Source organism: Trichomycterus rosablanca, chromosome 3, assembly GCF_030014385.1.
Source record: "Trichomycterus rosablanca isolate fTriRos1 chromosome 3, fTriRos1.hap1, whole genome shotgun sequence".
NCBI classification, from domain to species: domain Eukaryota; kingdom Metazoa; phylum Chordata; class Actinopteri; order Siluriformes; family Trichomycteridae; genus Trichomycterus; species Trichomycterus rosablanca.
Window position 1 is genome coordinate 12366265 of NC_085990.1, and position 25006 is coordinate 12391270.

Below are 25006 nucleotides of genomic sequence, written 5' to 3' on the forward strand. Positions count from 1 at the left end.
ACATATGCCACATCCTGGTATTAAATACAGCATAAAAATGGACAAAATGTCATGTTTCTGCAAGTAATCGGAGTGGACATTTCTTGCACACTCATTCCTCAGTCCCTTGGAAACCAGTCAGGCATTTTGATGCATGTTGTCATGGTGATCCTGGCAGCCAGGAATGCATGCGGCATTAAGCAGAGGTTCACCTGCTTAAGTCTGTGAGGTATTGGCGGGTGGGTCTCTCTCTCTGTGGGTCTAGGGTCAAATTAGTGGGTCGATACATTCTGGGATGTTTGTGGATGGCAGGAGAGACCTGGGGTCTGTCTGAAAACCTAGTGCGCTGCCTACTGTCTAAGTAGATAGGATTGTAATAAGACATCAAACTTATAAGGCAGATTATTTAGATGCACTACTTAGACAGTGATTATGGCAATTACAGTGTATCACAAAAGTGAGTACACCCCTCACATTTCTGCAAATATTTTATTATATCTTTTCATGGGACAACACTATAGAAATAAAACTTGGATATAACTTAGAGTAGTCAGTGTACAACTTGTATAGCAGTGTAGATTTACTGTCTTCTGAAAATAACTCAACACACAGCCATTAATGTCTAAATGGCTGGCAACATAAGTGAGTACACCCCACAGTGAACATGTCCAAATTGTGCCCAAAGTGTCAATATTTTGTGTGACCACCATTAGTATCCAGCACTGCCTTAACCCTCCTGGGCATGGAATTCACCAGACCTGCACAGGTTGCTACTGGAATCCTCTTCCACTCCTCCATGATGACATCACGGAGCTGGTGGATGTTAGACACCTTGAACTCCTCCACCTTCCACTTGAGGATGCGCCACAGGTGCTCAATTGGGTTTAGTCCATCACCTTTACCTTCAGCTTCCTCAGCAAGGCAGTTGTCATCTTGGAGGTTGTGTTTGGGGTCGTTATCCTGTTGGAAAACTGCCATGAGGTCCAGTTTTCGAAGGGAGGGGATCATGCTCTGTTTCAGAATCTCACAGTACATGTTGGAATTCATGTTTCCCTCAATGAACTGCAGCTCCCCAGTGCCAGCAACACTCATGCAGCCCAAGACCATGATGCTACCACCACCATGCTTGACTGTAGGCAAGATACAGTTGTCTTGGTACTTCTCACCAGGGCGCCGCCACACATTCTGGACACCATCTGAGCCAAACAAGTTTATCTTGGTCTCGTCAGACCACAGGGCATTCCAGTAATCCATGTTCTTGGACTGCTTGTTTTCAGCAAACTGTTTGCGGGCTTTCTTGTGCGTCAGCTTCCTTCTGGGATGACGACCATGCAGACCGAGTTGATGCAGTGTGCGGCGTATGGTCTGAGCACTGACAGGCTGACCTCCCACGTCTTCAACCTCTGCAGCAATGCTGGCAGCACTCATGTGTCTATTTTTTAAAGCCAACCTCTGGATATGACGCCGAACACGTGGACTCACCTTCTTTGGTCGACCCTGGCGAAGCCTGTTCCGAGTGGAACCTGTCCTGGAAAACCGCTGTATGACCTTGGCCACCATGCTGTAGCTCAGTTTCAGGGTGTTAGCAATCTTCTTATAGCCCAGGCCATCTTTGTGGAGAGCAACAATTCTATTTCTCACATCCTCAGAGAGTTATTTGCCATGAGGTGCCATGTTGAATATCCAGTGGCCAGTATGAGAGAATTGTACCCAAAACACCAAATTTAACAGCCCTGCTCCCCATTTACACCTGGGACCTTGACACATGACACCAGGGAGGGACAACGACACATTTGGGAACAATTTGGACATGTTCACTGTAGGGTGTACTCACTTATGTTGCCAGCTATTTAGACATTAATGGCTGTGTGTTGAGTTATTTTCAGAAGACAGTAAATCTACACTGCTATACAAGTTGTACACTGACTACTCTAAGTTATATCCAAGTTTCATGTCTATAGTGTTGTCCCATGAAAAGATATAATGAAATATTTGCTGAAATGTGAGGGGTGTACTCACTTTTGTGATACACTGTACGTCAACGCAGTTTTTGCTTACTAAGCTAACGCTTAGTAACAGTGGTAGCCTAGTGGGTAGAGCTTTGGGCTATCAACCGGAAAGCTTGGCGGTTCAAATCCAGGCTCTGCTATGCAGCCACTGTTGGGTCTTTGAGCAAGGCCCTTAACCCTGTCTGCTCCAGGGGCGCCGTACGATGGCTGACCCTGCGCTCTGACCCCAGCTTCCAAACAAGCTAGGACACGCGAAGAAAGAATGTCATCGTACTGTACATGTGTATCTGTATATATGACAAATAAAGGATATCTAACGCATTTAGCCTCAGGCCATTCAAACCAATAGGCAGAGGCGGCACAACCCACTAGCACGCCAGCTAACATCTCCCTAGAGAGATCACTAGGTTTTCAGACAGACTCCTAAAGTACCAGGATGAACCCTATGCAGACACAGGGTAAACTTGCCTAGCTCTACAGACTGAAGGTAAGGTTTGAACTAGTTATTTTGTTCTCTGGAGGTGTGTGGCATTAACAGCACACACAGTGCCAGTGTGCCAGTCTGGTTTTACGTTGCCGTATGGACTCAGATCAAATTACACTCACAGTCATCCAGAGCCTCCCAAAGCGTGCTTTAAAACGAAATAAATAAACTAATGAATGATTATTAACGCCACATACGTACTTAACGACCGAAGCAACGCAATCATCACGCGTCCCTGCTGCAGTGACCTCAGCGATGGAGGTGTAGACTAGTTAACGCGTGGTCCGTCCTGACTCATTAGAGGAAGTGTGTTGTCTTCCTCCTGCTGACTCATGGTTCTGAATTGCAGGCTGTGCTGCTTCAGTGGCTTGGTTGACACCTACTCATCAACTGGTCTGACAGTAGTGGTCCTAATTCTGGCCTGGCGTATCCTGGGGATAATTCTGTTCCACGCCTCGAGCCACCGATGACGGAACCGGGTGATTGGGAAATTGTAGTGGTGTCATGATTGTGGGGTCATTATGGTTCAGTTGAATGGGCAGTGGTAGCTCTGTGGTTAACATACTGGACTAATAAGTTGTCCCCTAAGCAAGGCCAAAAACCTTTAATTGCTCATACCAAATTTGGTATTTGGTCACGATTGTAAGTCAGTTCAGATAAAACTGTTGGGACAGTTGTGGCCTAGTGGTTAAAGTACTGGACTAGTAATCCAGATGTTGCTGGTTAAAGCCCCACTACTGCCAGGTTGCCACTGTTGAGCCCTTAAGCAAGGCCCTTAACCTTCAATTGCTTAGACTGTATACTGTCACAGTACTGTAAGTCACTTTGGATAAAAGCATCCGCTAAATGTCATAAATGTTCAACCAGACAGCAGGAGTCGCTGTTTCAGCAGCAATGAGGAGCAATTTGATTGGTTAAATGCAAGCCCAGGTTGTTAGTTGCTTTGCTATCTAATACTAAAGGATTAAATATTGGGACAGTAAGTCAAGTCAATTTTATTTACATAGCACTTTTTACAATAGACATTGTCTTAATGCGACTTTACAGAATCCAGGACCGAGAAACCAAAAACCCCTGTTGAGTGACCCGAGGGCGACAGTGGTGAGGAAAAACTCCCATAAAATTACAGGAAGAAACCTTGAACTTGAAGGAACCAGAGCAGGGACATCTGTCATCCTTGGGTGGCCTTGAGAATAGACTTACACAAATCAAACATACCCAAAATAATTTCAACTAAAATTATAATTAGCAAAAATATTAAACAAGCAATTGGAGTTCTTCATTATTCAGTCCAGTCTGTGCAAAGTCCGTAGTGAGTTCTGGACATTTTCGGTGCAACATGCCAAGGAAGGGAAGGGAAAAATGGTTTCAGTGCCTCCCTAAAGCTGATGCATGCTACAAGGGATCTTCAAAAAGTTTCCGCACGCTTATATTTTGGTTGGAAGCGGTGAGGGTGGGAGGAGTAGTTATTGGTCGTGTCTTATAGACAGAGAGGGCTTATAGTCTGGATTTAGCGCTGATCTGATTTCCACCTTTGTGGACGCTCAAAGAAGCTTTAAAGGGAAGAAGATTTTCATGTGATGATGATGTAAAAGCAGCGGTTCATCGGTGGCTACACGCTCAACCGAAAAAAAAACATTTTTTACTGATGGCATTAAAAAGTTGGTATAATTTGGGAAAATGCATCGCAGAGGAAGGTGACTAAAGAAAAGTGATGTTATTTGTTTTATAGTCCGGATTTAGCGGCATCTAATTTCCATCTTTTTGGACGCTCAAAGAACCTTCAAGGGGAAGAAGATTTTCATGTAATAATGATGTGAAAGCAGTGGTGCATCAGTGGCTACTCGCTCAGCCAAATACATTGTTTGCTGATGGCATTAAAAAGTTGGTATAAAGCTGGGAAAAATGCATCGCAAAGGAAGGTGACTAGAAAAGTGATTTGTTTTTGAAATTCTTAATAGAGTTAAAAAAGTGCGGAAACTTTTTGAAGAACCCTCATATTAACAAACAATCGACCTAGAACAAATCGCCTGGACAGCAATCCTATTTACCAAGATACACAATAAAAATCAGGTTTTTTAGCCGCTCAGGTGGCGCAGCGGTGAAGTATGCTAGCGCACCAGAGTTGGGGTTTTGAATGCATCAGCTTTGCCTTTCCGACTGGGCTGGGCGGCTGCATGAACACCGATCGGCTGTTGTTCAGGGTTAGAGGGTAAGAAAATTGGATCATAGGTCCTCATAACTGGTGTGACTGCGGCCCCTGCTGGCTGACTGATGCCGCCTGCACAGGGCTGAGGAATAATGCTGATGGGGGTGTGACCCTCTGTACACAGTGCCCGTCAAGTGTATGTACTCGACTCGTGCAGGTGAAAAATGCAGTCTGTACTGACTGTACGTACCGGAGGGGGCGCATGTCAGTTGAGAGGCGTCCTCAGTCAGCGGTGAAGGGTCGAATCAGTATAGAGGACGCATTCAGGGTAATTGGACACGACTAGATTAGACGGGGGTAAAAAAACAAAACAGGTTTTTTTTAGAGTGCTGTTTCTGTTATTTTGTCCAACCCATGTGTACAGAGTCAGAACCCAAAATAACAGAACCCATCCCTCTGAATCCTTCCTACACTGTATTGTGTATTTAAAAATAACGAAATCCCTCATCATCAACTAACTTGATTATTCTTAATCTTAAATAAAGATTCAGATTTACGTATTCCTGAAGGACTTGCGTACACAATCGCCCAAGCAGCTAAATACGTCAACAGGTCTTTTTAGGGAATAGAAATTAAGGATAAATGAAGCTTTAATACTAAGTTAATTACCTTTCACAGTCTGTTCTCTCTGCTGTGTCTTCATTGAGGGTTTGTTTGCACTTAGATGTAATTACCGCTGCATTTTCTTCCTGTTTGCACTAATGTGTTCCAGCATTCCTGAGCTTAACTCCCTTTATCTGTCGTTTAGTTACTCAATTTAATGTTAATATTATAAAGATTACATTTTGTATTTGTTTTACTGGACCGGTGAGTGTATCAAGTTAGTGGAGTCTTTCTTTAATGTGGACCAGGAGTCTATTTTTGTGGTGACTAGCTTTCGTAGAAGCTGTCTAAAATTTGAAAAATGAAAAATTGGACTTGTCTGTAAAATATGAGCAGAAAAAAATGGAGCGTGTCTCAGATGAACTACTGTCAGGCAGAAACTAGACTAACCCAAAAACGTTTGCTATTTAGTAGGTTTATTGGAAGGCCTACTTTGCTAATTCAGCACAACCAGACATGATCTTAGCAAGACTCACCTTATTCTATAGGAATACTATACGACTACAAGGGGTAGGGCCATGTCTGAGGCATTAGGACTCCACCGAACCACTCTGAATGGCCCTAATCTCCCATTACAGTAAGTTCTTATCTTAAATTCCCGATAAAAAGCAGCATTAAAAAGCATGTTTTAGCGGGCCTCTCAGGTGGCGCAGCGGTAAAAACACACGCTAGCACACCAGAGCTGGGATCTCGAATACATCGTATCGAGTCTCAGCTCTGCCTGCCTGCTGGGCTGAGCGGCCACATGAACAACGATTGGCCATATTAAGCTGGATAGGGACTCTCTCAGGGACTCTCTCATGACTGAATCTCTAGGGGCGTTGTAGCCTAGTGGTTAAGGTACTGGACTAGTAATCAGAAGGTCGCTGGTTCAAGCCCCACCACTGCCAGGTTGCTGCTGTTGGGCCCTTGAGCAAGGCCCTTAACCCTTAATTGCTTAGACTGTATACTGTCACTGTACTGCAAGTCGCTTTGGATAAAGGCGTCTGTTAAATGCCGAAAATGTAAATGTAAATGATGCAACTACGACCTCTGCTGGCTGATTGATGGCGCTGATTGATGAACTTTCATCAATTGCTTTATCCTGGTCAGGGTCTCAGCAGGTCCAGTTTTACCGGGAAACACTGGGGGTAAAGCAGAATCACCCTGGACAGAGTGCTTCGGCCATCTCACTATGTTGTAAAACAGTGGATGACTTTACACATTTCCTCTTCCAACTTGCTTCTGTGTTGTTGGTATAACGTTGGTATAGCAACTTACCTGAAGTATTTTCACCCTGGTAAGACACACCCCGAATCTATTGTTTTAATTACTGCTCATTATTGCAAATTAAGCTTTTTCTCGACTGTCTATAAAGGAATCATGTCCTTGCATAGGTGGATTATTACTGTGTTAGTAATGTTGCTCCACCGTTTACTTTTGTGCAACAGCCATGGCTCGACAAACCGTATAGTATATGGTGTTTTAGTCTAAACTGCCGACACAGCTCATTTCTTTGGCAGGTTCTTCCAGTGCATGTTTGGTCTCCCTCTCTTCATCCTCCATCTGTTTTCTGTTAGAGGAAGCCTCTCATCTGTTCACACTGTCATGCTAGCTCTACCTGGCTAACTAGTGACCTGCTGTACCTAATCTGCGTAATGCTCCAGTAGGGCAGCTGTAGCCAAGTAGTTAAGGTACTGGACTAGTAATCAAAAGGTTGTTGGTTCACGCCCTACCATCCACAAGCTTGGTTGCTACTGCCCTTGAGCAAGGCCCTTAACCCTTAATTGCTTAGATTGTGTACTGTCACAACTGTAAGTCGCTTTGGATGAAAGCGTCACTAAAATGCTGTAAATGTAAGCGCTACATAGCACTTTTAGCAGTGAACATTATTATATGATTAGCTGCCAGTTGAAGCTTACAGGTGTTGTATTAACTGTGCTACAATATGACGGTGTATGAAAATCCATACCGTACGAGGAATCAAAATACCGTCCAGCACTACCCCAGACGCAGTCGGCCGACGACACCATCAAGGTTTGAACCCAGATCTCAGCAGTGGTAGGGTAATAGACCCCCTCGCCACACGGGTGCCCTAAATACTCACTTATGCCAAGTTCACACTACACGATTTTTGGCCAGATTTCGCTCAGCGACCGGTCGGCGCTAGATTTGCCGGCTCGGGAGCAACTCAGCGTTCGCTCAGCGATCGAAACTCGGCACTCAGTCGCTATGTGTGAACTATCCAACAACTCGATCCGACCGGCTCGCCAAGCGCTCGGCGACCGGATTGAGATATCTAGCATGTCAGATATCTGATCTCAGTTGCACGTCTGGCAATGAGTGCTCTGTCGAACAGCCAATGAGAACGCAAGATACGGTGTGAGGGGAAACGCAGGAGAGGAGGGTACCGGTACATAATATAGACAGGGACATAATATAGTTTATATCAGAATACACCGGCACACACACAAGCTTTACAGTATTTTTGACTTCATCGTTCTCTACAAAACACCAACGTTGCATTGCAAAAATATTAATTAACCTCCAACTTACTATAGAACAATCTATACTGTTCGTGTTGCCAAATCCACTCAGATTCATTTATTTTTTCCTCCTTGATTTTACGCTGCACATCAGCGCACAAACACTTTGATCACTCGCTACTTGTTGACGTGCATTTTTGGACGTGGTATCATTAAACCACTCGTCACTTCTCGCGTTTGTTTTCGTGACAAAACTTAGTTTGGGAGACCAGAGAAGATCGCCTGTGATTCCAGTTGGTGATAGATGGTGTAGTGTGAAACCCCCTATCGCCGATCAGTCGTGTAGTGTGAAATACACACCGACTGAAAGACTCCCGAGTGCAAAAGATTCCGTCGTGTAGTGTGAACTGTACAGCGACCCGACAAATCAGAAAGTCGTGTAGTGTGAACTTGGCATTACTCACTCACTGTCTTAACCGCTTATCCAGTTAGGGTTGGGGGTGGGTGCTGGAGCCTATCCCAGCTTTTCAATGGGCGTAAGGCACACAGTAACACCCTGGACGGGGCACCAGTCCATCGCAGGGTATGCCCTAAATACAATTGTTCAATTCTGATTTATTTACAGAATGTGCTTTTGCTTTATTATTGAATTGAACAAAGGTAATTGAAAGTGGGTGGGTGTGTCTGTGTGGGTACTTTCACACCACTGTACTGCTGGTTTAAACAAACATACGATCCGAACGCCTCCTCGCTGCTCATACTCCAGCATCCTCCTCACATCGTTCCGTTTTATAGATGGGCACGGCAGGGCAGCTTTAGTTCTGGCTACCTCGGTCCAGCGAGCTGCTGGAGGAACTAAACACCTGTGCATTGTGAGCTTGTATCAGCACGCTGCAGGGCGCACTCACAATTCACTTACAGACTCCAGCTCCTCACTTCTAGACCTTTACTCGGTCTGAGCTCAGCGTCTGAATTGAAGGCATTCTGGGAGATGTCTGACTGCCCCCTTGTGGCGGTGGATGGTCCTTTTTTTCTAAAATGTCAAATTCCCTTTTGTGAAAATGATGATCTGTAAAGCTATAATAACAGCCACTCTGTTACTGCTGGGGATCTTGATTGCGTCCAAGGAGGGTATATTCACCTGACCCACACTCGCTCTGACCCCTTCTTATTTGCCCATACTTCTGTGAATTTGTGCACGCTGACTCTCCACTTTCTGTACCAGTGCCTCACGCCCATAACCAGGTTCCTTACACAGCATCGAAGACCCCACCCCCTTTTTATTCTGGTCTTTTTCTACCCACCAGACTTAGTGGCCAATTTCATCTGCTGCAGACACTGACAATTGACAAAGCAGAGTTTACCATCCATGAGCTGGTGTGCTAGAGGAATATCCGCTGCGCCACCTGCCCACCCCCCTTTAAGGTGCTTTTGATCGTGGACAGGAGTTGGACGGACACTTCTACTGCTATTAATATGCAACCCCATACACAGAAGGGTTCAAATGATCTGTAGTTTGAGCAACAGATTTTCTGTTGGTCTGTACCAGACATGGGCGGCATGGTAGGCACTTGTAGCCTAGTGGTCAGGGTACTGGACTAGTAATCAAAAGGTTGCTGCTCAAGCCTCACCACTGACAGGTTGCCACTGTTGGGCCCTTGAGCAAGGTCCTTAACCTTCAATTGGATAAAAGCGTCTGCTAAATGCTGAAAATGAAAATGTGAATGTAAATGGCTTAGTGGGTAGCACTGTCGCTTCACAGCAAGAAGGTTCTGGGTTCGATCCACAGGCGGGGCGGTCCGGGTCCTTTCTGTGTGGAGTTTGCATGTTCTCCCCTTGTCTGCGTGGGTTTCCTCTGGGAGCTCCGGTTTCCTCCCACAGTCCAAAAACATGCCACCAGGCTAATTGGAGACACTGAATTGCCCTGTAGGTGAATGTGTGTGTGTGTGTGTGTCTCCCCTGATGGACTGGCGCTCCGTCCAGGGTGTTACTGTGTGCCTTGTGCCCATTGAAAAGCTGGGATAGGCTCCAGCACCCCCCGTGACCCTAACTGGATAAGCAGTTAAGACAGTGAGTGAGAGAGAGTGTACCAGACACAATAGCCTTCATGTCCTTTTGGCATCAGTGAGTCTTGGCTGCCCAACAACCTTTGGCGATTTGTTGCTTGTGCTTTATTACTGTTGGTGGGTCTCACCATGGCTGCCCGTGAGCACCGCATGTCTTTTCGGGGATGCTTCAACTCGTCATCTGGGCATAACAGTTTGCAATAAAAATTCTAAGGGTGTGTCTGAAAACCTAGTGAGCTGCCTTGCTGCCTACTGCCTACATATGCAGCTGCATGAATAGAGAGGATTGTAACAAGACATTGAACTTATAGGGCAGATTAGTTAGACACTCTACTTAGACAGCGATGATGGCGATTACTAACAAACCAATGGGCTGAGGCGGCACAACTTGCTAGCATGCCAGCTAACATCTCCCTTTGTGGGATTGCCTTTACGACTAAGAAAGCATCAGATGCTCCCTTGTTATTCAGTCAGATTGTCGCTTAGAATTAAGGCACCTCAGTAGGCAGCATTTTTGGGATCTAAGGGAATTTAGACATGCCTTCTTATCAGGAGTGTCGGATGATGCAAAATGCTGTTTATGTAGAGATCACTAGGTTTTCAGACGGACCCATTATATGGCCAAAAGTATGTGGACACATGAGCCACACCCATTGTGTATGAAACCACAGAGTTTAAAAATAAATGAGAAGCTTCTTGGCATGACTCTGCACAAGCGAGGTCCATTAAGACATGATTTAATGAGTTTGCACAGGAGGATCTCCAGCGGCCAGCACAGACCTAACCTCATACCAATTAGTTGAATCGGAACGTCAATAGCGGAGCAATGCTTTCTCATCCAACATCAGTGCCGTAGATCATGACGGCTCTGTTTAACAGGCCTCCTTCCCAAAGGAGCGGAGGCTGTTGTAGCTTCAAAGAATGAGTCATTTCCATATCAGTGGTCTTGGTTCGGAATGGGATGTCCGTCAGGCTTATGGTTTCTGATCGCTTAGTCATGAGTGACAAATTTAGGTGGGATTATTTAATGCTGCAAAGGCGGTCCGAGATAAAGAATACAGTGAAGTGGTTAATGTCTGCCAGATTGAGGTAAGATTGATAAGATTGGTAAAACTGCCAGATTGAGGTAAGATTGGTAAGATTGATAAGATTGATGATTGATAAGATTGGTAAAATTGCCAGATTGAGGTAAGATTGGTAAGATTGATAAGATTGATGATTGATAAGATTGATGATTGATAAGATTGGTAAAATTGCCAGATTGAGGTAAGATTGGTAAAATTGATAAGATTGATGATTGATAAGATTGGTAAAATTGCCAGATTGAGGTAAAATTGCCAGATTGAGGTAAGATTGATAAGATTGAGGTAAAATTGATAGGATTGATAAGATTGGTAAAATTGCCAGATTGAGGTAAGATTGATAAGATTGATGATTGATAAGATTGGTAAAACTGCCAGATTGAGGTAAGATTGATAAGATTGATGATTGATAAGATTGGTAAAATTGCCAGATTGAGGTAAGATTGATAAGATTGAGGTAAAATTGATAGGATTGATAAGATTGGTAAAACTGCCAGATTGAGGTAAGATTGATAAGATTGATGATTGATAAGATTGGTAAAACTGCCAGATTGAGGTAAGATTGGTAAGATTGATAAGATTGATGATTGATAAGATTGGTAAAACTGCCAGATTGAGGTAAGATTGATAAGATTGATGATTGATAAGATTGGTAAAACTGCCAGATTGAGGTAAGATTGGTAAAATTGATAAGATTGATGATTGATAAGATTGGTAAAATTGCCAGATTAAGGTAAGATTGATAAAATTGATAAGATTGATGATTGATAAGATTGGTAAAATTGCCAGATTGAGGTAAGATTGATGATTGATTAGATTGGTAAAACTGCCAGATTGAGGTAAGATTGATGATTGATTAGATTGGTAAAACTGCCAGATTGAGGTAAGATTGATGATTGATTAGATTGGTAAAACTGCCAGATTGAGGTAAGATTGGTAAGATTGATAAGATTGATGATTGATTAGATTGGTAAAACTGCCAGATTGAGGTAAGATTGATAAGATTGGTAAAATTGCCAGATTGAGGTAAGATTGATAAGATTGGTAAAATTGCCAGATTGAGGTAAGATTGGTAAGATTGATAAGATTGATGATTGATAAGATTGGTAAAACTGCCAGATTGAGGTAAGATTGGTAAAATTGATAAGATTGATGATTGATTAGATTGGTAAAACTGCCAGATTGAGGTAAAATTGATAGGATTGATAAGATTGATGATTGATAAAATTGGTAAAACTGCCAGATTGAGGTAAGATTGGTAAGATTGATAAGATTGATGATTGATAAGATTGATGATTGATAAGATTGGTAAAATTGCCAGATTGAGGTAAAATTGCCAGATTGAGGTAAAATTGCCAGATTGAGGTAAGATTGATAAGATTGATGATTGATAAGATTGGTAAAATTGCCAGATTGAGGTAAAATTGCCAGATTGAGGTAAAATTGCCAGATTGAGGTAAGATTGGTAAGATTGATAAGATTGATGATTGATAAGATTGGTAAAATTGCCAGATTGAAGTAAGATTGATAAGATTGGTAAGATTGAGGTAGATGCTAAGAGGTACTAGGACTCGATTCGAGGGTCTAATTAGCTGCTTCCTGAGCCACAACAGGAGTTCGGGACTACCGAGGTGCCCTGGTAACCGCTAGGATAGCTCTTCACAAAGGAGAAGAATGACTGAAACGTAGCGCTGACCTCCGCGTCTCTGACGCTTTCATACAGAGATAAAGAAACAGCAGCCTACATATCAGACCTTAATGAGTTTCTCTCTGAAACCGTTTTGATTAGATTTACCGGGTCGATTCCCCCCTGTGGTTTCCAATCACAGACCGGTTCCCTGAGTAAAGTCAGAAGGATCGTAGGAAAATTCTTTTGTCAGCCTGTGTAATTAAAACAGGTGGATAAAAAAAAGAATCATTTGCGTGTTACGGTCTACGGAGGATTCACCGTGGAGTCGCTCTGTGTTGTTGGTTTGGGTTCATTTCGTGACATGCAGCCCAGAAATGTTGAGTACTTTTAATTAAATTAAATTAAATAAATGATAGAAAATTCTGAGGGGGAAAAATCAAGCAAGATACACTCATGAGCACTTTATTAGGAACACCCATCTGGCACCTACCACCATTCATTCAGTACTAGGCTACACCTGCTAAACAGATGACTACTGACTGTTGCTCTGTACATTTTGTCCCCCTGTGTACCCTATTTATTAACTGAAATGGACCACCATATGTCCCCCTTCCCCACTTACCCAAGACTACTTATTATGAGCACCAATTATTATTAGGAACACCAATCTGGTACATACCATCAGTCACTATTTTATAGGGTACACCTACCATACATATGACTTTGTGGGTATACAACTGCTGACTGTAGTCTATCTTGTTGCTCTATACATTTTGTCCCCCTGTGTACCCTATTTATTAATTAATGTATTTTTTTATTATCTATTTTTCCCCACTTTTCCCCCCCAGTTTGTCTCCCCTATTTTAGTTGTGTCCAATCACCCTGATTGTGTCCTCTATACTGGTTCGACCCTTCACCGCTGACTGAGGGCGCCTCTCAACTGACTTGCGCCCCCTCCGGTACGCAATCAGTACAGACTGCATTTTTCACCTGCACGAGTCGAGTACATACACTAATGGGCACTGTGCACGGAGGGCCACACCCCCATCAGCATTATTCCTCAGCCCTGTGCAGGCGCCATCAGTCAGCCAACAGGGGCTGCATTTGCACCAGTTATGAGGACCTATTATCCGACTCTCTACCCTCTGACCCTGAACAACAGCCAATGGTTGTTCATGCTGCCGCCCAGCCCAGTCGGAGAGGTAGAGTCGAGATTCGATGCAATGCATTCAGAACCCCAACTCTGGTGCACTAGCGTACTTTACCGCTGCGCCACCGGAGCGGAGTGTACCCTATTTATTAATTAAAAGGGACCCCATATGCCCCCCTCATTCCCCACTGAACTGATGATGGTTGGGTGGTGAAACATGCTGAGTACTCCGGCGATAACGTTAGTTCATGTTGCTCTAAAATCAGTGTATCAGGTACAGCAGTGTTGTTGGGATTTCTCATCAATGACATTTCTCTGTGTGAAAGCTACGAGTAAAACCAAAACTGAAAATATAAAGCCAGCAGCGTCTGAAGTGGAAGATCCCACTGATCTGGAACGTATCACCATTTACTATTATATAGGCTACACCTACCATACAGATGACCTTGTGGGTATACAACTACTGACTGTAGTCTATCTGGTTGCTCTATACATGTTGTCCCCTGTGTACCATATTTATCAATAGGAAGGGACCCCATATACCCCTCTCATTGATCTGATGATGGTTGTGTGGTGAAACATTCTGAGTACTTCTGTGATAACATGCTAGTTCATGTCGCTCTAAAATAAGTATATTAGGTACAGCAGTGTTGTTGGGATTTCTCAACACCTCAGTGTGACAGCTAGGAGTAGAATAGTGCTCCAAAACCAAAAATATAAAGCCAGCAGCATCTGAAGTGGAAGAGTCAGCTAGAATGTTGTCTAAAAAACAAGCTACTTATGAGCACTTTATTAGGAACACCCATTCGTCATTCACTGTCTTATAGACTACACCTATCATACAGATGACTTTGCGTGTATACAACTACTGACTGTAGTTAATCTTGTTGCTCTATACATTTTGTCCCCCTGTGTACCCTATTTATCAGTTGAAAGGGACCCCATATAACACCCCCCCCCCCCCACTTCCCCCACTGATCTGGAACGTATTGCCATTCACTATTTTATAGGCTACACCTACCATACAGATGACCTTGTGGGTATACAACTACTGACTGTAGTCTATCCGGTTGCTCTATACATTTTGTCCCCCTGTGTACCCTATTTGTCAATAGGAAGGGACCCCGTATGCCCCTTTCAATGATCTGATGATGGTTGGGAGGTGAAACAAGTACTTCGATGAGGCGAACAGGACCATAACATGATTGTTCTTAAATGGGTGTATCAGGTACAGCAGTGTTGTTGGGATTTCTCAACACCTGTGTCAAAGCTAGGTGCAAAATAGCACCCCGGCCGAAAATATAAAGCCAGCGGCGTCTAAAGTGGAAGAGTCAATTCGAAAGTTTTGCTAAAAGCAATCTACACTAATGAGCACTTTATTAGGAACACCCATTCGTCATCCACTATTTTATTGGCTACACTTACCATACATATGACTTTGTGGGTATACAGCTACTGACTGTAGTCCATCTGTACATTTTGTCCCCCTGTGTACCCTATTCATGAATTGAAATGGACCCCCATATTCCCCCCCCACCCTTCCCCACTGACCTGATGATGGTTGGGTGGTGAAACATTCTGAGTACTTCGGCAATAACATGCTAGTTCAGGTCGTTTTAAAATAAGTATATCAGGTACAGCAGTGTTGTTGGGATATCTCAACACCACTGTGTCAAAGCGGCCAGTGATTACCGCTCATTGTTTATGATCTGCAGCTGTTTGTTTGTAACTGTGATTCAGTAGCTTTAAAGCCGAGCCTGTTTTTCCTGCTCTGTTTCTGGTATTTTGTCCAGCAGCTTTACATTCTTTAATCCCTTTCAGCAGAAACGTTCACATGATGATAACAGCCGTGGCGTTACACATATTTGTGACACTTTGACGTTCGCTTTGTCAGAAAGATTGCAAGCATTCTCAGACGTGTGGAACCAGTTTACTATCAGCTGCCGCTCGAGCAAGCGAACTTCTCGCTGCGTTTCCGTGTAACGCCACTGCTGGGACTGAGAAAAGGATCGCGACTTTATTATCAGTAATTCAGGATTAGTATAATGTGGTATTAAGATATAACAAGCTGCAACCTCTGTGGACTCTACATAGCGGAAATGTCTTCATAGCGGCGACTGTGTCCTCCTTTACATTCTCTTGTACGGTCTACCTCCCTCCCATTCTTCCTGATGCGGGTTCGACAGGTAGACGAGCTCATATGCTGGTCCTCGTCTTGAAGCCACTCGGTTTTGTTTCGGGGGAGAAGAGGCCTCCTGCTGATTCAGTTAGCTGGACGTTGACGTTGGCAGGAACCCAGAGGCTGTTAGGACTTGGATTGGCGTGATTGATGGTGTGTTGGCTCACGTCTGTGCGGGTGTAGTGAGACCACGATGCTTTGTTTTGGTGGCCGGCGGCAGAGTGAGCCGTTCTGTCGGGAAGACCATCTGATTGCAGGCGAAGTACAGGCTGTGTCCAACCCTGCGTTTATAGTCACAGGTAACTACTATACGTTTTGGTTACGTTGGTCGTATGTACATTTGTTGTCTGTACAGGATATTAAATATTACCAAACAGCGAGGTGGAAAAAATATTCAGCCCCTCATGTTTTTGTTCTTCAACATGTATACACATATGCTATGTGTGTGTATATGTGTGTGTGTGTACATATACAGAAGGGGCTGCATATCATATATCATATATATAGACTTAAGTGAAGTACATATTAATGAATAATAATAATACTGTTACTGACTGTAGTCCACCTGTTTCTCTGCATGCTTCGTTAGCCCCCTTTCATGCTGTTCTTCAATGGTCAGGACTCTCCCAGGACCACTGCAGAGTAGATGTTACTTGGATGGTGGGTCATTCTCAGCACTGCAGTGACACAAACATGGTGGTGTGTTAGTGTGTGTTGTGCTGGTATGAGTGGATATGACACCATGGACAGTGAGTGTAGAAACAAGGAGGTGGTTTTAATGTTATGGCTGATCAGTGTATATATAGTAAAACAGCACATAAACTATATAGCAAAAAGTACCTGGACACCTCACTGTAAGCTTGTTGATAATCCTATTTAAAATATAGTGACCTATGTGGTCTTTTCAGCTATAACAACAGCCACCCTTCTGACAAGGCTTCTCACAAGACTTTGAAATATGTCTGTGGGAATTTGTGCCCATTCAGTCAAAAGAACAATTGTATGGCTGGGCACTGATGTAGATCAAGCCTCAATTGCAATTGATGCTCCAGTTAATTCCAAAGCTGTTCAGTGGGGGTGAGATCTTTATAGATCTTTATAGATCTTGCTTTGTGCACAGGGGCACAGTCATGCTGAAACAGGAAAGAGCCTTCCCTAAACTGTTTATGCAAAGTTAGAAGCGTATAATTCCTTCATGTCTTTTTATATATATCCCAGCTCGTTTGGAAGCTGGGGTCAGAGCACAGGGTCAGCATTTGTACGCACCCCTGGAGCAGAGAGGGTTAAGGGCCTTGCTCCACGACCCAACAGTGGCTGAATGGCAGAGCTGGAGTTCAAACTCTCAACCTTTCGATTGATAGCCCAAAGCTCTACTTACTAGGCTACTGCTGAGTTTCTTGGCTGAGATGATGCAGTTGTCCTCTAATATGTCTGTTACATTTACTGTATTTTTCTTTTAATGACTTGGATTGAATGCCTGGCACAGAGAAGCATCCTCGTATTATGATGCTCCCACCTTTGTACTTTACTGTTATCATCAGGATGTTATCATCAGGATGTTTATCATCTGCCTAGGGACACGACATGCTAAATCATTTTGTCATCTAACCAGAGTACATTGTATTAAAAGTGTTCCAATTTGTCCTAATTCTTGTGAGAACATTTTGACATGTATCTCGGTGCTTTTTTCCAAGAAGAAAGTTTTGTATTGGGTAGGGCTGCCGCGATTGGTCGACCTAGTGGATGACGTCAACGCTGAAAATGCGTAGACGTCAATATTTTAAGTCGATGCAACGTTTTTTAAACTATGCTTATAAATCATTCTTTTTAACTTCTACAACGTTTCCATTCATATGATTCCCTCAGTACTACTTCCTGCTTGCATGACCTAAGTCGTGTTTGGTCCAGTCTCTGGTTGGCGGCATTAAGTGCAGACTTAAAAAATGCCGTCTGTAGCAGTCAGAGGCCGATCGTAGCGAGCTTTCAAAGAAAAGCTAAAAGTTTTCCAAGACCCAAATCATCAAAAGTTTGGGAATACTTCAAACTGGCACAAAACAAAAAGGTGGTTTTGTACACTGTGCAAAGATTTGATGGTACCACAGCAGCACTAGTGCCATGTTGTATGTCGATCTTTTTAATATGTTTTAACTTCTTAATCGCGGAGATCCTAGAATACCGTATTCCTTAGCGAGTTCAGTTAGGGCGCATTAATCGATTAATCGATAAAATAGTCTATAGATTAATTGATAGAAAAATAGTCGTTAGTGGCAGCCCTAGTATTGGGTGAAGGAACAGAAATAAATAAATAAATAAAGTGCAGATTATTTCTTATAGCCGTTGCTTTTGCTGCTTTCAAGTCATCCTGCAATTGTTCTTCTAGCTTTCTCTTATACTTACCTTATTATAAGTCTAGTATTGTGTCTGGTTCTACGTATAAATGTTCCACTTTTTCATTCATGTCTGTCCACTTTGTCCCTAAGGGGCGGCACGGTGGCTGAGTGGGTAGCACTGTCGCCTCACAGCAAGAAAGTCCTGGGTTCGACCCCCAGGTGGGGCGGTCCAGGTCCTTTCTGTGTGTAGTTTGCATGTTCTCCCCGTGTCCGCGTGGGTTTCCGCCGGGTGCTCCGGTTTCCTCCCACAGTCCGAAGACATGCAAGTGAGATGAATTGGAGATACTAAATCAGGGCTGCCCAATTTGGGGCCCGCCGTCTCTTTTTTTTTTTGGCCTGCCTCGTAAGATCAGAGTAGGGCCTACTTTTGTCAGTAGCTGGGAATTTCTTTTAACAGGTGTTTAACTGCTTTTAACCCTAGCTGCAATACATTAGCTGACCACAATTTTACATGATACAGTGAAGAGGAGAGGGGGGCGCTGTGGAGCTCCTGACAGCAAAGATAGCCTATGATGACACGAGTGAGGCTGTTAATCATGGCGCGTATAAGGCAGTGGCATACGGATAAACGAACATTTAATATTTTAATATTTTTAATATGAATCTACCGAAATAGATTCGACCGCAGTTTGGCTAATCTGCAGACAGTGGCTGTGCTAAAGGAGTATAACATCCGTCAGCATTACAAAACCAAACATCAAGGTCTGTTACATATGGGCATCTTGTGTTCTGTAATGCAAAATTTACATTGTTTAATCTAACTTTCAGCTTAATCATTTCTGCATATTTAACAAAGTGGACCATCGAAGTGTTTTCAATTTTAATTTAACAAAGCACAGTGAGTTTTACAGAGCTTTTCAGAAAAAAAGTAGCTTTTCTTTCTGTATTCCTCAGTTTACATTACCTCTAAATCTCATCTTCTTTCAAAGATAATATTTTGCTCTGCATGTTTTTCTTTACAAATTTACATTTGTTCAAAGGTTTCTGCTCCTAAAAAGAAAGATTTTCTATCATCCGTACAGTAGTGTTTTATTTAACAATAAAACGTGATATATCTTAATTTAATGCAATATTCAATATAAAAACATAACCTTTTGGTTTTGGCCCGTGGCCCTTCACTGAGATTAACGTTTGGCCTCTTATAAAGAATTATTTGGGCACCCCTGTACTAAATTGTCCAAGATTGTTTTTGATATGACCTTGTGAACTGATTAATCTTGTGTAATGAGTGACTACTGTTCCTGTCATGAATGTAACCAAAGTGTAAAACATGACGTTAAAATCCTAATAAACAAACAAACAAACATACTTTGTCCCTAAAAACTTTAAGAAGCCTTCAAATTCTTCACTTCAAACGTTCTCCTCTGTGCTGTTTGTGGTTCACTCTATGGCCAAAAGTATCTGGACACCTGATTATAAGCTTGTTGGACATCCTATTTAGAAAACGAAAGTTATTAAAATAGAGTGACCTCTGTGTGATCTTTTCAGCTATAACAACAAAGTAGGTCTATGTGAATTTGTGTCCATTCAGTCAAAAGAGCATTTGTGTGGCTGCATTTGTGGTCCGAAATAGTTCCACATTTTCATTAGTGTTGATTCATGTTTTGTCCCCGAGAACTTTAAGAAGCTTTTTTGACAGCTATAAAGTTCCATTAATGGAACCATTTTTGGAACCGTAGCTAGATAATAGCAGGTGTCGATGTAACCCATCACGCTGCTCCAACATGCCAACAGTTCCGGGCATTGTGCTGTGATGGGCATAAAGGTACGGTGGAGATGATCAGGAAGATAATGAAGATGACATGATGAAAAGCATTTCATGATCGTTCGAACTGTCTCATTACAATAGATGTTTGAAGGGATTTTCTTTGACTTTGGAGATTTGTTCCCCGCTTCTGAGATTCATGCCTGTCAGATGGTGGACGTGCTGTCATAGCGAGTAAAATGGATTATGCAACAGATTGGTGGGATTTAAAGGCCGGGCTCATCTTTGCTTAGGCTGAAAGAGAGCTTTGCTCTTTTCCCTTGCCGGCTTGTGCCAAAATCTGCTTGGCATCACAAAGAATCGGTTTGTTTGTCATTAAGAGAAATTGAATTTGACTCTCATGCTGCATAAAAACGTTCTTGTCAGTTAGGGTTTGAAATGGACAGAGCTAGTGCTTATAAACCACCTGATGGCGCTCTTCTCAATTGCATTGTTTATGACTTTCATTTCCCGTGGTGTGCTTAAAAAGCATTAGAATTTGTCTAATTGGTCAGTTTTGTATATTGGTGTGATTAGATTGCAGAAACCTTAATAGAGAACCAGTGAAAACACTGGGAGACCCCAAAAAAGAAGCAAAAATCTAACTTTTTCAATAATGCAATTATTTTACTTCTGTTTCTAAATTCTAGATTAAGAAATAGAAGAAAAGTGTGAGAAGGGATGTAAAATTTAAAAGAAAGAAAAACAAACCCCTAAAAAAACAAGGTGTATTATGTAATAATGCACTTACATAATATGTAATATCTTGGTAACACCATTGGTAATTATAGATTACCAGAGATGGACAGACAAGAGCTTTGTGAGGTAAACAAAAACACCCTTTGTCTCTTAAAATGTAACATGACCAAACTTTGCTAGGCTTTGATTATCTGCCTATCGAAAGAAATAGTAACAATAATAATACAAAATCCATATTTTTGAACCACAGATCACATTTTAGCCTGAAAACCAGCCAATTCCATTCAGTTTCATCTTCACATTTCTACAAACACCAGAAATGTTCATTCATCACACAGATCATTATGTTCCATCAATCATTCCACCCCACGCTGTAGTCTGTGTTCCCAGTCACTGATCCCTCTTGCTCTATCCCAAAACACAGTTCCTTATCCGGCCCACCTGGACTGCACCCAGGTGGTCCTGCCATGAGAAATCCTTAAAGTGAATAATTACTATCACTGCTAAAAGTCTGGAAAGCATCCAGCGTTCTCTCGCTACCCCAAGAAATCAAAGAAAGCCAGTGTTTTGTTTTGTAGTGGGTTGAAACCGAGCCTGAAGAAGCCACAGTATCACTAAGGCGTCAGTATTGGTTGCCTAGAACTTCGCTTGCCAAGAAGGGTTCAGGAATGACCTCAGAGGGACTTCTGTGTAGTCATTTGGATCATTTTTTTCATTTGATCTTGTCTTTGAAATCTACCTAAAGTTCAGGTTCTTGTATTTACCCGTGAAATAAAGGCCAGGATTATACAGGATGCAGCTATTTTATTGCATTTTATTGCCGCAATAAACAAACCATTTTTACACCCCTATTCTTCATCCATTACCTCCAGGATTTATAGAAGCGTCTTTTTGGGTTTCATAAAGTCTTAGAGGTGTTAGTGATGCCGTACTGAAGCGTATCTGAAGGTCTGCAGGTTTTCCTGTTCTGCCTTGGAGGATTATTCCTGCGTTTGAAATTATGCCAAGAGCTGACAGAATCAAGTGGCTATGGGCAGCTTTGTGTTAGCATGAGAGGGAGCGAGGAAGATTTTGCAAGACCGAACTTGTGAAAGAGTGCAGGCGTTGCCATGCTAGTCCCAGCTACAACTACAGAGCCGATTCCTCAGGGCAAAACCATGACAATTTAGCATTTGCAAGCTGGAACAGCTGTGTAGTCAGCATTGGCTTTTTTGAACAGAGGCGGGGAAGAGGGTGGTACAAGAGTGACCAAGCCCAAAGAGGTTAAGCTCGCTGAGGTGAAGGAGGAGAAGACGAAGAGGAAGGAACGTTCAAGAGATCTCCAGGCAGAGGAGGAGGGAACCAAGGAGCTTGGCAGGTGGCCTTACCCGTCGGCATAGGCTGACTGGAAAGTAGAGGGAGGAGGCTGGAAGAGTCAGGAATGAGGACAGACCGGTTTTTTGCACTTCTTCAGGACTTGTCTGTGCTTAGGTCCTCTGTGTCAGATCTGGAATCGGTCTCAAGTGTGAGAACAAGACAGGCAAAGGTGTTCACCGCTGCTCTTACAGTTGGATGCGAACTCGATAAGGAATACAATAATGGAGAAGCCAGAACAGAACATCATACGGTGGTCAAGCGAAGGTCTGTCAAGGAGGTGCAACAAGTTGGCTGCAGGAAGGCAGTGAGCATGTACGGCTCTCTAGATGAGCCCGGAAAACAAGAAAGAACAGCGGGCGTTAACGGTAGGTCACGGAGACCTCAAAGTGTCTGCATGCTGACCGCTGCACAGTCCGGCGCTCTGTTTGTTGCTAACTCATCCCTAGGCAAAACGGGTAACCCTGACATTCAGCATCACAGATTGAGAAAAGCTGACATCCGTGCTGCTGATGGCATCAAACAGGACTTACCGCCGTCTTTCCGGCTACCCCCTTACCCACAACAGGAGGTCCTAGCGCGCCGGCCCCTACTGCCGACTGGAAGACCTCGGCCAGTCAGCATGACTGTTTTAGAGCTGAGAACTTTAGAGCATAGCGGTTCCCAGAATGAGCTGGCTAAACGTACTCTCAGTGACGCCGCCAGCCTGCCTCGCACTGGTTTCAGATGGAGGCTCTTCGGCCGACAGACACAGGATAAGGCGGTGGCACCGATGCCGACCCAAGCCACCATCAAACCAGAGACATCGAAGAAGAAGTTTAGCTCCCTGCGCCGGAGCCTAAGCCTCAGACTTAAGCGAAACTGCAACCAGCCAGAGCAAAATGTCAAACGAGAAAGAACGTGGACAACGAGTGTTAAAGAGGACGTCTCAGTATCCAGCAGGCCTTTCTCTTATTTGACCGGCAGGACATTGTCTAGCACGCATCCGCGAGATGAGGACCAGAGATGCAAACAGTATATACAATTCCAAACCAGAGGCAAGGTCTCCGTCATGGAGGTACCTTTAGCCGCAGCAAAACTTACCAAGCCTCTCAAATCCGCCTCCGCAGAGCCCAACTTTTGGCAGCTAATCACTAGTCGCTTTAAAAGGAAAAGTCCGTCATCCAGCAACAAATCGGAGTCTGGCGCTGAAAGCCAGCCGACTGGCAACGATCCGCCAGTCAGGAATATAAAGCCACCGCCAAAGCCGGTTGCCATGGAGGCACTGAGGGGCATTGACTTCAGCAAAGGTCAAGGTAAGCTGTGTGTAATTCATGGATCTCGTTTCCAAGGCCCTGCAGCTCTCCAGCCTCTAAGTGGAAGCGGTGTCAGTATCTCAGAAACGTACAGAGAACTAAAGAGATCGGAAAGATCCAGGCACATTAATAAAGCAGTATTGCTTAGCTGTGACCATAGGGGTTATTCTTCCGGGGTTAGATACATTATTCACCATTAGTAGACGAGATTTTCCAGACGTGATTTTTGGGCTTAAATTATGCACATTTAATGAATATTAAGAACCATTATGTCTATAATGGATGGATAGATTTTCTTAATAGGAAAAATAAAAGAAACATGGCATGGAAACAAAAGGGTGTATGGGTTAAATACACTAGTCCACTAATACTAAGATGTGGGGTTTAAATCTCACATGTGATGTCGGCCGGTTGGATGCCTACACAGATGTTATTGTTCTGGGAAGAAAGGAAAGGGGGTGGACCAAGACCCGTGATAGATTGGCCCCCTGTCTGGGGTGTATTTGTGCCTTGTGCCCAGAGTTTTCGGGGAAACACATCCCACCACGACCCAGACCAGGATGAAGTGGTGGTGAAAATAAAATGATTTACAAATAAATAACAAACAAAGCTGCACAGGTGAGTTAATAATAGTTAATAAGTGTAACTTAACAGCTCTCTTAATATTTAAGATTAGGGTAGTGGTAGCTTAGCGGTTAGGGTATTGGACTATTAATCAGAAGGTTGCTGATTCAAGCCCCACCACCACCAAGTTAGGCCCCTGAGCAAGGCTCTTAACCCTCAAAGTCATAGTTGTAAGTCGCTTTGGATAAAAGTGTCTTCTAAATGCTGCAAATGTTAATAAGATTTTAGACCACGAGACAACTAACAGAGTACCAGAGATGTCGACTAGTGGATGCTGAATTGCAGGAGCTTCTGTCCTAAAAGCTAAAAGTTCTTTATTGGGTGTATAACTGGACTGGTCACTTATTCTTTCTCATGGTCCTATTTTCCAGCATTACAATGACCCATTTTAACAGTGGTTCTCAACCAGGGGCCCATGGATCCCTAGGGGGCCTCACTGAGCCTGTGGGGGGGGTCCTATTGCATTTACTTGAGAAGAGTTAAAAATAATCACGTGATGGGTCAGGAGCTTTCATGTTTCATATCAATCTACTTTATACCAGCTATAGGCTACGTTGGGTCTTTGAATATGAACACATTTTATTTGCCCACCACAGAAGTGCAAAGGTCAACAGACAGCAACTACAAAATGTTCTAATTCAGTTGTTGATGTGGATCCAGCTTCAGTAGACCAAAGTGAGGAGGATTCCACCATCAATTCACCCACATCAACCAAAATTAGAATCAAATACTTTACCTTCATCATGGATTCATCACATTTTCCATGAGCAAGAAAGTGTAAGAATAATAACATAACACATTTCATAGGGGTTCCTGCATTTTTTTAACACAGTGGGGTCTAAAAGCAAGAAAGTTTAAGATCCGCTTCATTATAATACAGACTGCTAAAAGTTTTCCAAGAGTGGTCTGAGTAATTGGCAAGCAAAAGTTAAACATCTCCCATGGTTACCCAGTCATCAGATTTTATGATAAGATCTTATGATGTCATAATGTCACATAAGGCTCACGGGTCTGTCGGTTCATTCAGTCTTTATCAGCACTGCTT

General features: G+C 43.2%; 1 protein-coding gene across 4 annotated transcripts in view; it reads left to right on the forward strand.

Annotated features, from left to right (window-relative positions):
* Positions 1–25006, forward strand: part of agap3 (ArfGAP with GTPase domain, ankyrin repeat and PH domain 3) — a 285199-nt gene that overhangs the window by 97889 nt on the left and 162304 nt on the right. The window contains exon 1 of one of the 4 annotated variants that reach the window (XM_062992701.1): positions 21951–23337. The exons of the other annotated variants lie outside the window; for them this stretch is intronic. Within the exon in view, the coding sequence (XP_062848771.1) occupies positions 22110–23337 (1228 nt within the window). The 5' untranslated portion in view covers positions 21951–22109. Of the gene's footprint in view, positions 1–21950; positions 23338–25006 lie in introns of those variants that run through there. 4 annotated transcript variants of the gene reach the window in all.